This window comes from Cherax quadricarinatus, chromosome 41 (genome assembly GCF_038502225.1).
Source record: "Cherax quadricarinatus isolate ZL_2023a chromosome 41, ASM3850222v1, whole genome shotgun sequence".
Taxonomy (NCBI): Eukaryota; Metazoa; Arthropoda; class Malacostraca; order Decapoda; family Parastacidae; genus Cherax; species Cherax quadricarinatus.
The window spans coordinates 11,927,437-11,944,210 of NC_091332.1; the positions used below are offsets into that span (position 1 = coordinate 11,927,437).

A 16,774-nucleotide genomic window follows, 5' to 3' on the forward strand; every position below is an offset into this window, starting at 1 on the left:
GGATAGATGGGCTAATGAGAGCCTAGGCAATGGGATCGAAGAGGTATGGGGTAGGTTTAAAAATGTAGTGTTAGAGTGTTCAGCAGAAGTTTGTGGTTACAGGAAAGTGGGTGCGGGAGGGAAGAGGAGCGATTGGTGGAATGATGATGTAAAGAGAGTAGTAAGGGAGAAAAAGTTAGCATATGAGAAGTTTTTACAAAGTAGAAGTGATGCAAGGAGGGAAGAGTATATGGAGAAAAAGAGAGAGGTTAAGAGAGTGGTGAAGCAATGTAAAAAGAGAGCAAATGAGAGAGTGGGTGAGATGTTATCAACAAATTTTGTTGAAAATAAGAAAAAGTTTTGGAGTGAGATTAACAGGTTAAGAAAGCCTAGAGAACAAATGGATTTGTCAGTTAAAAATAGGAGAGGAGAGTTATTAAATGGAGAGTTAGAGGTATTGGGAAGATGGAGGGAATATTTTGAGGAATTGTTAAATGTTGATGAAGATAGGGAAGCTGTGATTTCGTGTATAGAGCAAGGAGGAACAACATCTTGTAGGAGTGAGGAAGAGCCAGTTGTGAGTGTGGGGGAAGTTCGTGAGGCAGTAGGTAAAATGAAAGGGGGTAAGGCAGCCGGGATTGATGGGATAAAGATAGAAATGTTAAAAGCAGGTGGGGATATAGTTTTGGAGTGGTTGGTGCAGTTATTTAATAAATGTATGGAAGAGGGTAAGGTACCTAGGGATTGGCAGAGAGCATGCATAGTTCCTTTGTATAAAGGCAAAGGGGATAAAAGAGAGTGCAAAAATTATAGGGGGATAAGTCTGTTGAGTATACCTGGCAAAGTGTATGGTAGGGTTATTATTGAAAGAATTAAGAGTAAGACGGAGAATAGGATAGCAGATGAACAAGGAGGCTTTAGGAAAGGTAGGGGGTGTGTGGACCAGGTGTTTACAGTGAAACATATAAGTGAACAGTATTTAGATAAGGCTAAAGAGGTCTTTGTGGCATTTATGGATTTGGAAAAGGCGTATGACAGGGTGGATAGGGGGGCAATGTGGCAGATGTTGCAGGTGTATGGTGTAGGAGGTAGGTTACTGAAAGCAGTGAAGAGTTTTTACGAGGATAGTGAGGCTCAAGGTAGAGTATGTAGGAAAGAGGGAAATTATTTCCCAGTAAAAGTAGGCCTTAGACAAGGATGTGTGATGTCACTGTGGTTGTTTAATATATTTATAGATGGGGTTGTAAGAGAAGTAAATGCGAGGGTCTTGGCAAGAGGCGTGGAGTTAAAAGATAAAGAATCACACATAAAGTGGGAGTTGTCACAGTTGCTCTTTGCTGATGACACTGTGCTCTTGGGAGATTCTGAAGAGAAGTTGCAGAGATTGATGGATGAATTTGGTAGGGTGTGCAAAAGAAGAAAATTGAAAGTGAATACAGGAAAGAGTAAGGTTATGAGGATAACAAAAAGATTAGGTGATGAAAGATTGGATATCAGATTGGAGGGAGAGAGTATGGAGGAGGTGAATGTATTCAGATATTTGGGAGTGGACGTGTCAGCGGATGGGTCTATGAAAGATGAGGTGAATCATAGAATTGATGAGGGGAAAAGGGTGAGTGGTGCACTTAGGAGTCTGTGGAGACAAAGAACTTTGTCCTTGGAGGCAAAGAGGGGAATGTATGAGAGTATAGTTTTACCAACGCTCTTATATGGGTGTGAAGCATGGGTGATGAATGTTGCAGCGAGGAGAAGGCTGGAGGCAGTGGAGATGTCATGTCTGAGAGCAATGTGTGGTGTGAATATAATGCAGAGAATTCGTAGTTTGGAAGTTAGGAGGAGGTGCGGGATTACCAAAACTGTTGTCCAGAGGGAAGGGTTGTTGAGGTGGTTCGGACATGTGGAGAGAATGGAGCGAAACAGAATAACTTCAAGAGTGTATCAGTCTGTAGTGGAAGGAAGGCGGGGTAGGGGTTGGCCTAGGAAAGGTTGGAGGGAGGGGGTAAAGGAGGTTTTGTGTGCGAGGGGCTTGGACTTCCAGCAGGCATGCGTGAGCGTGTTTGATAGGAGTGAATGGAGACAAATGGTTTTTAATACTTGACGTGCTGTTGGAGTGTGAGCAAAGTAACATTTATGAAGGGGTTCAGGGAAACCGGCAGGCCGAACTTGAGTCCTGGAGATGGGAAGTACAGTGCCTGCACTCTGAAGGAGGGGTGTTAATGTTGCAGTTTAAAAACTGTAGTGTAAAGCACCCTTCTGGCAAGACAGTGATGGAGTGAATGATGGTGAAAGTTTTTCTTTTTCGGGCCACCCTGCCTTGGTGGGAATCAGCCAGTGTGATAATAAAATAAAATATGAGTAGTCTTAAGGAATCTCTTATGTAATTACGTACAGTTACAGGAGCTGAGATAAGCTCATAGTATCCCATTTCTAGTACAGTATTTGACATATACTGAAATTCTTTTTAAAGTTAATGATTTTTGTAGCACTGACTACCCCTTATAATGCATTGACTGGTTCTACCAAACCTTTGGTGAAGAACTTTTTAGTATCACTTTGGTACCACTTTGTTATAGTCTTGTTCTATTGTTCTTTCTGGTAGATCAAGAGATTATTACTGTGCAATAAATATGTAATTACAAGGAAATTTTCTTTATTATATTCTTTTATTGCCCTTGATAATCTTGTGTATGGTTATCACATCTCATCATTTCCTCCTATCAGCCAATGATGGCATACCCAGTACCTTCAATCTTTTTTCATAGCAACTTTCAGTCTTGGTAATCATTTTGTGACATGTCTTTGAACTTACTTTATCCTGCCTACATAGGGTACTTTATTTGCAGACATCCTACCACCTCATCATACAGTATTTCAATTATTGTCAAAAATATGTTGTGAATAGCTATTTTTTCAGTATTTCTCCATCAATACATCTAAAACATGTTTTTTAGTTGGTTTAGCTTGCTGTAGAATACATTCCAGCATCCCATTAATTTTAGAATGAATTGTAATGTTGCTCTTAACAGGAAATGAAGTGGTAATCCACAAGACATTCCACAACTACACAGTACGTGCCAAGCAGGGTGGGAGCCAAAGCTCAAAGGACAACCAGAGTGCCACAGCTCATCTCAAGTCAAGTGGCTCATCGCTGAGACGCTATAATGAACAGTCACAACGTCAAGTAATATAATATAATATCAAATAGATATTTTAATGGAGAAAATTAAAATTTAAATAAAAGTATTGGGTTCACTATTTCAGTACCATAATCTGTTTTGGTTAAATAATATTAGCTTATATTGTATATTCAGCACATTATGATGTTTTTTATGCAATTATATATTCAACTCTTTACAATCTGTAGTAGGTTAGTCGACAGCAACCACCCAGGGAGGTACTACTGTCCTCCCAAGTGAGTGTAAAATGAAACTCTGTAATTGTTTTACATGATGGTAGGATTGCTGGTGTCTTTTGTCTGTCTCATAAATACAGTGGACCCCCGCCTTACGATGGCATTGCGTTACGTTAAATCCGCAATACGATACATTTGAACGCAAAAATTTTGCCTCGCCTCACGCGATTCGTCCGGGATGCGTCCCATGTGTAGCCTCAATGCCAGTGTTTACAAGCCAGCCTGTGCGATCGCATCCACGCATATATTCGGTACATTTCACCTTATCCCAGTGTTTTTTGTGCTTGTAACTGCAAAATAAGTCACTCTGGGCCCCAAAAAAGCTTCTAGTGCCATCCCTGTGGTAAAAAGGATGAGAATAAGTATGGAAATTAAGAAAGATTTTGAAGGGTTTGGGGCTAACCCTGAGAAGCCTATGCCAATTGTGGAATCCATTGTGCCTACTTCAAAGATTAAGGAAATGTGTGCAAAGTGGGTTGAACTGCAAACCTTTATGGATGAAAAGCACCTTAACACAGCTATTGCAAGCCGTGCTGGTGACTATTACAATGACAATGTTGTGGCCCATTTTAGGCAAATCTTAAAGGAACGGGAAGTACAGAGCTCTATGGACAGATTTGTTGTGCGATAGAGGTCCAGTGACTCTTAAGCTGGTCCTAGTGGCATTAATAGAAGATGGGAAGTAACCCCAGAAAAAGACTTGCTACCTCAGGTCCTAATGGAAGGGGATTCCCCTTCTAAACAATAACTTCCACACTGTCCCTTCCTCCCATTCCATCAATCATCATCAGATCTTCAATAAAGGTGTCATGTATTATATTCTTAGTAGAGTAGTAATTGTGCATGTCTTCTTCAGTTTGTGTATATTAAAATCAATATTTCATGTGGTAAAAATTTTTTTTTTTTTTTTTCATACTTTGGGGTGTCTTGCACGGATTAATTTGATTTCCATTATTTCTTATGGGGAAAATTAATTCGCCTTACGATAATTTCGGCTTACGATGAGCTCTCAGGAATGGATTAATATCATAAGGCAGGGGTCCACTGTATGCAGGATTACAGGTACGTCTTGCTACTTCTACGTACACTTAAGTCACAATACACATACATGTACACGTTTATTTATACACACTCATCTGAGTTTTCTTTGATTTTATCTTAATAGTTCTTGTTGTTGAGGTGGTTTGGTCATTTGGAGAGAATGGATCAAAGTAGAATGACATGGAGAGCGTATAAGTCTGTAGGGGAAGGAAGGCGGGTAGGGGTTGTCCTCGAAAAGGTTGGAGGGAGGGGGTAAAGGAGGTTTTGTGGGCGAGGGGCTTGGATTTCCAGCAAGTGTGCGTGAGCGTGTTAGATAGGAGTGAATGGAGGCGAATGGTATTTGGGACCTGACGATCTGTTGGAGTGTGAGCAGGGTAATATTTAGTGAAGGGATTCAGAAAAAACAATTATTTTTATATAGCCGGACTTGAGTCCTGGAAATGGGAAGTACAATGCCTGCACTCTGAAGGAGGGGTTTGGAATATTAGCAGTTTGGAGGGATATGTTGTGTATCTTTATAGGTATATGCTTCTAAGCTGTTGTGTTCTGAGCACCTCTGCATAAACAGTGATTATGTGTGAGTGAGGTGAAAGTGTTGAATGATGATGAAAGTATTTTGTTTTTGGGGATTTTCTTTCTTTTTTGGGTCACCCTGCCTCGGTAGGAGACAGCCGACTTGTTAAAAAAAAAAAAAAAAAGAGTTCTTGTTCTTATTACTTTTCTTTTTATATCCATGGGGAAGTGGAATAAGAATCTTTCCTCCGTAAGCCATGCGTGTTGTAAAAGTCAACTGAAATGCTGGGAACAATGGGCTATTAACCCCTTTTCCTGTACAGATTACTAAAAATAAGAAGAATAAATATAACATTTGCCAAAGTGGGATGTCTGAATGTGCGTGGATGTTGTGCAGATGATAAGAAAGAGATGATTGTGGATGTTATGATTGAGAAGAAGCTGGATGTCCTGGCTTTAAGTGAAACAAAGCTGAATGGGGTGGGAGAGTTTCAGTGAGGAGGAATAAATGGGATTAGCTCAGGGGTTTCAAATAAAGTTAGAGCTAAAGAAGGAGTAGCAATAATGTTGAAGGATAAGATATGACAGGAAAAGAGGGACTATAAATGTATTAATTCAAGGATTATGTGGAGTAAAATAAAGGTTGGATGTGAAAAGTGGGTTATAGTAAGCGTATTTGCACCTGGAGAATAGAGAAGTGTAGAGGAGAGAGAGAGATTTTGGGAAATGTTGAGTGAATGTGTGGGGAGTTTTGAACCAAGTGTGAGAGTACTTGTGGTTGAGGATTTCAATGCTAAAGTTTGTAAATATGTTGGGGTGCCAGGGGTAAATGAAAATGGGGAGCCTTTAATTGAGCTATGTGTAGAAAGAGGTTTGGTAATAAGTAATACATGTTTTATGAAAAAGAGGATAAATAAATATACAAGGTATGATATAGCACATAATGAAAGTAGTTTATTAGATTATGTATTGGTGAATAAAAGGTTGATGGCTAGGCTCCAGGATGTACACGTTTATAGAGGAGCAACTGATATATCGGATCATTATTTAGTTGTAGCTACAGTTAGAGTAAGAGGTAGATGGGACAAGAGGAAAACGACAACAACAAGTAAGAGGGAGGTGAAAGTGTATAAACTAAGGAAGGAGGAAGTTCGGGTGAGATATTATTAACTATTGGCAATAAGGTGGGCTGGTGCAAGTATGAGTGATGGGGGAGTTGAAGAGGGTTGGAATAGTTTTAAAAATGCAGTATTAGAATGTGGAGCAGAAGTTTGTGGTTATAGGAGGGTGGGTGCAGGAGGAAAGAGGAGTGATTGGTGGAATGATGAAGTAAAGGGCGTGATAAAAGAGAAAAAGGCAGCTTCAGAGAGGTTTTTACAAAGCAGAAGTGTTACATGAAGAGTGGAGTATATGGAGAGTAAAAGAGAGGTGAAGAGAGTGGTGAGAGAGTGCAAAAGGAGAGCAGATAATAGAGTGGGAGAGGCACTGTTAAGAAATTTTAATGAAAATAAGAAAAAATTTGGGAGCGAGTTAAACAAGTTAAAAAAGCCCTAGGGAACGAATGGATATGTCAGTTAAAAACAGAGTAGGGGAGTTAGTGGATGGGGAGATGGAGGTATTGGGTAGATGGCGAGAATATTTTGAGGAACTTTTAAATGTCGATGAAGAAAGGGAAGCGGTAATTTCATGCTCTGGCCAAGGAGGTATACCATCTTTCAGGAGTGAAGAAGAACAGGATGTGAGTGTGGGGGAGGTGCATGAGGCATTACGTAGAATGAAAGGGGGTAAAACAGCTGGAACTGACGGGATCATGACAGAAATGTTAAAAGCAGGGGGGATATAGTGTCGGAGTGGTTGGTATTTTTGTTTAATAAATGTATGAAAGAGGGGAAGGTACCTAAAGATTGGCAGAGAGCATGTATAGTTCCTTTATATAAAGGGAAGGGGGACAAAAGAGATTGTAAAAATTATAGAGGAATAAGTTTACTGAGAATACCAGGAAAAGTGTACGGTAGGGTTATTATTGAAAGAATTAGAGGTAAGACAGAATGTAGGATTGCGGATGAGCAAGGAGGTTTAGAGTGGGTAGAGGATGTGTATATCAAGTGAACAGTATATGTGAACAGTATGTAGATAAAGGAAGTTTTTATTGCATTTATGGATTTAGAAAAGGCATATGATAGAGTGGATAGGGAAGCAATGTGGCAGATGTTGCAAGTATGTACTATATGGAATAGGTGGTAAGTTACTAAATGCTGTAAAGAGTTTTTATGAGGACAGTGAGGCTCAGGTTAGGGTGTGTAGAAGAGAGGGAGACTACTTCCCAGTAAAAGTAGGTCTTAGACAGGAATGTGTAATGTCACCATGGCTGTTTAATATATTTATAGATGGTAGAAAGTTGAAAGTGAACATAGAAAAGAATAAGGTGATGAGGGTATCAGATGATTTAGATAAAGAAAAATTGGATATCAAATTGGGGAGGAGGATTATGGAAGAAGTGAATGTTTTCAGATATTTGGGAGTTGACATGTCAGTGGATGGATTTATGAAGGATGAGGTTAATCATAGAATTGATGAGGGAAAAAAGGCGAGTGGTGCGTTGAGGTATATGTGGGGGCAAAAAACATTGTCTATGGAGGCAAAGAAGGGAATGTATGAAAGTATAGTGGTACCAACACTCTTATATGGATGTGAAGCTTGGGTTGCAAATCCTGCAGCAAGGAGGCAGCTGGAGGCAGTGGAGATGTCTTGTCTAAAGGCAATGTGTGGTGTAAATATTATGCAAAGAATTCGGAATGTAGAAATTAGGAGGAGGTGTGGAGTTAATAAAAGTATTAGTCAGAGGGCTGAAGAGGGGTTGTTGAGGTGGTTTGCTCATTTAGAGAGAATGGATCAAAGTAGAATGACTTGGAGAGCATATAAATCTGTAGGGGAAGGAAGGCGGGTTAGGGGTTGTCCTCGAAAAGGTTGGAGAGAGAGGGTAAAGGAGGTTTTGTGGGTGAGGGGCTTGGATTTCCAGCATGTGTGAGCATGTTAGTGAATGAAGACAAATGGTTTTTGAGACCTGACGAGCTATTGGAGTGTGAGCAAGGTAATATTTTGTGAAGGGATTCAGAGAAACCGGTTAGCTGGACTTGAGTCCTGGAAATGGGAAGTACAATGCCTACACTTTAAAGGAGGGGTTTGGGATATTGGCAGTTTGGAGGGACTTCTGAACTGTCGTATCTGAGCGCCTCTACAAAGACAGTGATTATGTATTAGTGAGGTGAAAGTGTTGAATGATGATGAAAGTATTTTCTTTTTAGATATTTTTTTTTTTTTTTTTTGGGTCACCCTGCCTCAGTGGGAGATGACCGACGCGTTGAAAAAAAAAAATCACAGAATAGCTAGACTTAAGAAGAGTCCTGGAGGTGGATAGTACTGTGCCTGCACTCTGAAGGAATGATGGGGGATAAATGCAGTTTGGAGGGGCATCTGAACTGTAGTGTCTGCATGCCTGTATCACAACATGAATGATGGTAATAGTGTTTCTTGCCCTTATCTAAGTATTCTTCACATATATGCTTCATTGTAAACACTTGTTCTACATCCCCTACTCTTTCTAAATGCTCCTTGTTCCACTTATTCCTACTTTCTCTCTTATCCTTAATTTTTTTTTTATTATTAACCCGTAAACGGTCCAAACGTATATATACGTTTTTTCAACATTTGAAAATATGTAAAAAAAGTAGATCTTCTTTTTGTTTTTCTACATTTGAAAATGTGTAAAAAACTTTGATCTACTTTTTTTTTTGTTATATTTGCAAATATGTAAAAAAAACTTAGATCTACTTTTGTAGCACTACACATGTGAACGTAGATCTGCTTGGACCGTTTACGGGTTAACACACTGGCCGATTCCCACCAAGGCAGGGTGGCCTGAAAAAGAAAAACTTTCACCATCATTCACTCCATCACTGTCTTGCCAGAAGGGTGCTTTACACTACAGTTTTTAAACTGCAACATTAACACCCCTCCTTCAGAGTGCAGGCACTGTACTTCCCATCTCCAGGACTCGAGTCCAGCCTGCCAGTTTCCCTGAATCCCTTCATAAATGTTACTTTGCTCACACTCCAACAGCATTTGTCTCCATTCACTCCTATCAAACATGCTCACGCATGCCCGCTGTAAGTCCAAGCCCCTCGCACACAAAACCTCCTTTACCCCCTCCCTCCAACCTTTCCTAGGCCGACCCCTACCCCGCCTTCCTTCCGCTACAGACTGATACACTCTTGAAGTCATTCTGTTTCGCTCCATTCTCTCTACATGTCCGAACCACCTCAACAACCCTTCCTCAGCCCTCTGGACAACAGTTTTGGTAATCCCGCACCTCCTCTTAACTTTCAAACTATGAATTCTCTGCATTATATTCACACCACACATTGCCCTCACACATGACATCTCCACTGCCTCCAGCCTTCTCCTCGCTGCAACATTCATCACCCATGCTTCACACCCATATAAGAGCGTTGGTAAAACTATACTCTCATACATTCCCCTCTTTGCCTCCAAGGACAAAGTTCTTTGTCTCCACAGTCTCCTAAGTGCACCACTCTCCCTTTTCCCTTCATCAATTCTATGATTCACCTCATCTTTCATAGATCCATCCACTGACACGTCCACTCCCAAATATCTGAATACATTCACCTCCTCCATATTCTCTCCCTCCAATCTGATATCCAATCTTTCATCACCTAATCTTTTTGTTGTCCTCATAACCTTACTCTTTCCTGTATTCACTTTTAATTTTCTTCTTTTGCATACCCTACCAAATTCATCCACCAACCTCTGCAACTTCTCTTCAGAATCTCCCAAGAGCACAGTGTCATCAGCAAAGAACAACTGTGACAACTCCCACTTTATGTGTGATTCTTTATCTTTTAACTCCACACCTCTTGCCAAGACCCTCACATTTACTTCTCTTACAACCCCATCTATAAATATACTAAACAACCTAGGGATTGGCGGAGAGCATGTATAGTCCCTTTACATAAAGGGAAAGGGGACAAAAGAGATTGTAAAAATTATAGAGGAATAAGTTTACTGAGTATACCAGGAAAAGTATACGGTAGGGTTATAATTGAAAGAATTAGAGGTAAGACAGAATGTAGGATTGCGGATGAGCAGGGAGGCTTCAGAGTGGGTAGGGAATGTGTAGATCAAGTGTTTACATTGAAGCATATATATGAACAGTATTTAGATAAAGGTAGGGAAGTTTTTATTGCATTTATGGATTTAGAAAAGGCATATGATAGAGTGGATAGAGGAGCAATGTGGCAGATGTTGCAAGTATATGGAATAGGTGGTAAGTTACTAAATGCTGTTAAGAGTTTTTATGAGGATAGTGAGGCTCAGGTTAGGGTGTGTAGAAGAGAGGGAAAATACTTCCCGGTAAAAGTAGGTCTTAGACAGGGATGTGTAATGTCACCATGGCTGTTTAATATATTTATAGATGGGGTTGTAAAAGAAGTAAATGCTAGGGTGTTCGGGAGAGGGGTGGGGTTAAATTATGGGGAATCAAATTCAAAATGGGAATTGACACAGTTACTTTTTGCTGATGATACTGTGCTTATGGGAGATTCTAAAGAAAAATGGCAAAGGTTAGTGGATGAGTTTGGGAATGTGTGTAAAGGTAGAAAGTTGAAAGTGAACATAGAAAAGAGTAAGGTGATGAGGGTATCAAATGATTTAGATAAAGAAAAATTGGATATCAGATTGGGGAGGAGGAGTATGGAAGAAGTGAATGTTTTCAGATTCAGTGGACCCCCGGTTAACGATATTTTTTCACACCATAAGTATGTTCAGGTGCCAGTACTGACCGAATTTATTCCCATAAGGAATATTGTGAAGTAGATTAGTCCATTTCAGACCCCCAAACATACACGTACAAACGCACTTACATAAATACACTTACATAATTGGTCGCATTCGGAGGTAATCGTTATGCGGGGGTCCACTGTACTTGGGAGTTGACGTGTCGGCGGATGGATTTATGAAGGATGAGGTTAATCATAGAATTGATGAGGGAAAAAAGGTGAGTGGTGCATTGAGGTATATGTGGAGTCAAAAAACGTTATCTATGGAGGCAAAGAAGGGAATGTATGAAAGTATAGTAGTACCAACACTCTTATATGGATGTGAAGCTTGGGTGGTAAATGCAGCAGCGAGGAGACGGTTGGAGGCAGTGGAGATGTCCTGTCTAAGGGCAATGTGTGGTGTAAATATTATGCAGAAAATTCGGAGTGTGGAAATTAGGAGAAGGTGTGGAGTTAATAAAAGCATTAGTCAGAGGGCAGAAGAGGGGTTGTTGAGGTGGTTTGGTCATTTAGAGAGAATGGATCAAAGTAGAATGACATGGAAAGCATATAAATCTATAGGGGAAGGAAGGAGGGGTAGGGGTCGTCCTCAAAAGGGTTGGAAAGAGGGGGTAAAGGAGGTTTTGTGGGCGAGGGGCTTGGACTTCCAGCAAGCGTGTATGAGTGTGTTAGATAGGAGTGAATGGAGACGAATGATACTTGGGACCTGACGATCTGTTGGAGTGTGAGCAGGGTAATATTTAGTGAAGGGATTCAGGGAAACCGGTTATTTTCATATAGTCGGACTTGAGTCCTGGAAATGGGAAGTACAATGCCTGCACTTTAAAGGAGGGGTTTGGGATATTGGCAGTTTGGAGGGATATGTTGTGTATCTTTATACGTATATGCTTCTAAACTGTTGTATTCTGAGCACCTCTGCAAAAACAGTGATAATGTGTGAGTGTGGTGAAAGTGTTGAATGATGATGAAAGTATTTTCTTTTTGGGGATTTTCTTTCTTTTTTGGGTCACCCTGCCTCGGTGGGAGACGGCCGACTTGTTAAAAAAAAAAAAAAAAAAAAAACATGGTGACATCACACATCCTTGTCTAAGGCCTACTTTTACTGGGAAATAATCTCCCTCTTTCCTACATACTCTAACTTGAGCCTCACTATCCTCGTAAAAACTCTTCACTGCTTTTAGTAACCTACCTCCTATACCATACACCTGCAACATCTGCCACATTGCTTCCCTATCCACCCTGTCATACACCTTTTCCAAATCCATAAATGCCACAAAAACCTCTTTATCCTTATCTAAATACTGTTCACTTATATGTTTCACTTATGTGTTCCTTAATGTTTTCAATAATAATAATTCTGTGAAACACTTCACCTGTTTCACTTAGCAGGCCTAATCCCCTATAATTCTAACACTCTCTCCTCCTCCTTTTTCACCTTATATAAAGGAAATATTACTTTCATTGTATTTTTAACACACTGGCCATCTCCTGCCAAGGTAGGTGACCCAGAAGAAGAAACACTTTCACCATCATTTATTCTATCACTGTCCTGCCAGGGATGTGCCAATACTACAGTACTAATCTCCCTCCAAACTGCAACTATCTCCACCCCTCCTTCAGAATGCAAGGACTGTACCTTCCACATCCATGACTGAAGTCTGGCTAACCAGTTTCCTTCAATACCTTCACAAAGTGTTTCCTTGCTCACATTCCAACAGCTCATCAAGTCCTAGAAACCACTTGCCTCCACTCACTTCTGTATAACAAGCTTACACATGCCTGTTAGATGTCCAAGCCCCTTGCACACAAAACCCCCTTAACCCCCTCCTTCCAACCTTTCATACGGTGACCTCTACCCTACCTTCCCTACACTATAGATTTATACATCCTCCAGTCAACTTAAATGCTCAGATCACCTCAGCAATCCCTCCTCAGTCCTCTAGATAATACTTTTAGTAACCCTGCACCTCCTCCTCTCCAAGATATGAATTCTCTGCATAATATTTCTACTACACATTGCCCTCAGACATGACATTTTCACTGCCTCCAGCCTCCTTATTGCAAATTTTGCAATCCATGCTTCACACCCACATGAGAGTGCTGGTACCACTATACTCCCATACGTTTCCCTCTTTGCCTCCATCAATAATGTTCTTTGACTCTACAGATGCCTCAGTGCACCACCCACCTTTTTCCCCTAATCAGTTTTATGGTTCATCTCATCTTTCATATACCCATCCACCAACAAATCAACTCCCAAATATCTGAACACATTCACTTCCTTCCAGTCTGATTTGCTCTCCTCATCACCTTGCTCTTTCCTATGTTCACTTTTTTCTTTTACGTACCCTCCCAAATATGTCTACCAACCTTTGCAATTCTTTTCAGAATCTCCCAAAAGCACAGTGTAATTGGCATAAAACAACTGTGACAACTCCCATTTTGTATTAGATTCTGCATATTTTACTCCCACACTTCTCCCCAAGACAAGCCTAAGATTCACCTCTTTTGCAATCCCATATATAAATGTTAAACAACCATGGTGACATCACGCATCCCTGTCCAAGGCCTACTTTTACTGGAAAATAATCTCCCTGTCTCCTACATACCCTAACCTGAGCTTCACTATCCTCATAAAACTCTTTAACTGCTCAGCAACCTTCCACTTTTATTATTAATATATCATCATTTTATATCTTGCAGCACATTCAAGAGCTCTTGGAATCTTGGAAAACACATCTGACTAAATGTGATTTGATATTCTACCATGCCAAACACCATAACCGAATGACTTTGTTTGGGGGTAAAAAGCCTATCCTTGATAACAAAGATGAACGACTAAGAAACATTCCTTTTGCTACCAGGAGGGCCAAGTTTTCTGAAGTCAAACGGGTCTTTGGTCTCTTGTCAGAAATTTTGGTGCATGGTAAGTTTCTACTCTCATATACTGTTTTTTTGGTAAATTATATATTTTTTACTCTAGAGCTGTTTTAGTCAAAATATAAAAGTACTTATGTACTGCAATTTATTTTAATCCTTTCACTATCCAGACCCCCAAAATTAATATTCCTCCCAGTGTCCACTTTAAAAAACAAAAAATTTCTTCTGAAATGGTTGGGAATCTTTTTTCTGAAGGTAATGACACCAAAAGTACAAAATTTGATGGAAAACTTAAGGAATTATGCAGGTGCATAGGTAATTTCACCCACTGTGAGTCCTACTTTAAGTCAATTCCATTCTTCTATTTGACTAAATTCTTGGCTATTTTGCTAGTATGCCTAGATGTCAGTAATTTGGCCAATTTTATGCAAACTTAAAAAAATACCTATTTTTAAGTAGTACAAAATAAGCAATGTAGACATTCTTGCCACTAAACCAACACTTCCTCTGTTCATTAATCACATCCCCAGACCTCTTCTAATATTTCTGCTACTTAGAGCCCAATTTTAAAATACTTCTAGTTTTGAAACCAATTACATTCATCTCTATTTCAGTAGCATATCTTCCATTCTGTCAAGTGATACCAAGAAACAGCCAACAAAATCATAAAAACCATCCTAAGAAACACCTCAAAGTCACTGTTTTAACCCCTTGACTGTCGCAACCCCCAATCCTGAGGTCTCCTGGTGTCACAAAATTTAAAAAAAAAAAAAAATTATTTTTCTTATGAAATGATAGAGAATCTTTTCCCAATTGTAATGACACCAAAAAAAAACGAAATTTGATGGAAAACTGACAGAATTACGCTCTCGCGAAGTTAGCGACCTTGGCGATATTTACAAATCGGCGATTTTGCCCACTTTGAGCCCTATTTTCGCCTAATTCCATTGTTCCAGTCGACTAAACTCATAGCTATTTCTTTAGAACTCCATTTTATCTATCGATTGAGTACAAGAAACTGCCCATTTACCAATTTCAACTACCCAATAACGTGGTCAGAAATTTGCAATTTGGCCAATTTCATGAAAATTAAAAAATATGACAATTTCAAAATAAGGTCCAGAACAAACAATGCCGACATTCCTGGCTCTAAAATAGTGTAGTGTATGTTTTGCTCCATTATTGTTCAAATTTCATTGTACAATCTCTTAGTAATTAAATAATCAACTACCTCATTTTGTGATTTTACTAGTAAGCATAAGTCACCTTATGTAATTTTCTTATTTACTATTGTTTGCTTAAACATTAGCTGAATTGATACTTTCTCTGTCCATATTACTACCTCATATTTTTTTAAATACTATCAATTGATATTACTTACTAAAATTAATAATTACCATTTTTACTATAATTTCAATTTACTCTCAACATTTTTGACATTTAATAACCATTACTTGTCTAATTACCTTTATCTGTTTTAATACCACATTTACTATCTTAGAGTATTCTTAATTACCTTGTACTGCCAAATAACCTCAAGTATAACTACCAGTGCAATATTGAATGAAATAAACATTACTTTTTCACTTTTTTTGTAATCATTATTACTTACTAAAATTTTATTAAACACCATATTTACTACCAGTCAATTTTACTTTTTTTACATTAAACATTATTTTATACTTCCCATAACATTTTGTTGCCAAATTTTCAAGTTTGTATATTCAACTCCAACCTTTATATTATCCTTTGTACCTGTGTACCTGTCTACCATCTTACTATCATCTTATAACCAAGACATTACCATTGTTATTTTTTAAATAAATAAATAAATAAATAAATAAATAAATGGGATTAAATCTGGAATATCTGAGAGAGTTAGAGCAAAGGAAGGGGTAGCAGTAATGTTAAATGATCAGTTATGGAAGGAGAAAAGAGAATATGAATGTGTAAATTCGAGAATTATGTGGATTAAAGTAAAGGTTGGATGCGAGAAGTGGGTCATAATAAGCGTGTATGCACCTGGAGAAGAGAGGAATGCAGAGGAGAGAGAGAGATTTTGGGAGATGTTAAGTGAATGTATAGGAGCCTTTGAACCAAGTGAGAGAGTAATTGTGGTAGGGGACCTGAATGCTAAAGTAGGAGAAACTTTTAGAGAGGGTGTGGTAGGTAAGTTTGGGGTGCCAGGTGTAAATGATAATGGGAGCCCTTTGATTGAACTTTGTATAGAAAGGGGTTTAGTTATAGGTAATACATATTTTAAGAAAAAGAGGATAAATAAGTATACACGATATGATGTAGGGCGAAATGACAGTAGTTTGTTGGATTATGTATTGGTAGATAAAAGACTGTTGAGTAGACTTCAGGATGTACATGTTTATCGAGGGGCCACAGATATATCAGATCACTTTCTAGTTGTAGCTACACTGAGAGTAAAAGGTAGATGGGATACAAGGAGAATAGAAGCATCAGGGAAGAGAGAGGTGAAGGTTTATAAACTAAAAGAGGAGGCAGTTAGGGTAAGATATAAACAGCTATTGGAGGATAGATGGGCTAATGAGAGCATAGGCAATGGGGTCGAAGAGGAATGGGGTAGGTTTAAAAATGTAGTGTTAGAGTGTTCAGCAGAAGTTTGTGGTTACAGGAAAGTGGGTGCAGGAGGGAAGAGGAGCGATTGGTGGAATGATGATGTAAAGAGAGTAGTAAGGGAGAAAAAGTTAGCATATGAGAAGTTTTTACAAAGTAGAAGTGATGCAAGGAGGGAAGAGTATATGGAGAAAAAGAGAGAGGTTAAGAGAGTGGTGAAGCAATGTAAAAAGAGAGCAAATGAGAGAGTGGGTGAGATGTTATCAACAAATTTTGTTGAAAATAAGAAAAAGTTTTGGAGTGAGATTAACAAGTTAAGGAAGCCTAGAGAACAAATGGATTTGTCAGTTAAAAATAGGAGAGGAGAGTTATTAAATGGAGAGTTAGAGGTATTGGGAAGATGGAGGGAATATTTTGAGGAATTGTTAAATGTTGATGAAGATAGGGAAGCTGTGATTTCGTGTATAGGGCAAGGAGGAATAACATCTTGTAGGAGTGAGGAAGAGCC

At 39.1% G+C, this 16,774-nt stretch overlaps 1 protein-coding gene across 2 annotated transcripts in view; it reads left to right on the forward strand.

The window, feature by feature from the left end:
• The window catches only part of LOC128695967 (tRNA endonuclease ANKZF1-like), a 72,214-nt gene that overhangs the window by 19,735 nt on the left and 35,705 nt on the right, over positions 1 to 16,774 (forward strand). For both annotated transcript variants that reach the window (XM_070093022.1, XM_070093021.1), the window contains exons 8-9: positions 3,006 to 3,160; positions 13,504 to 13,726. In XM_070093022.1, the coding sequence (XP_069949123.1) occupies positions 3,006 to 3,160; positions 13,504 to 13,726 (378 nt within the window). The remainder of the gene's footprint in view (positions 1 to 3,005; positions 3,161 to 13,503; positions 13,727 to 16,774) is intronic.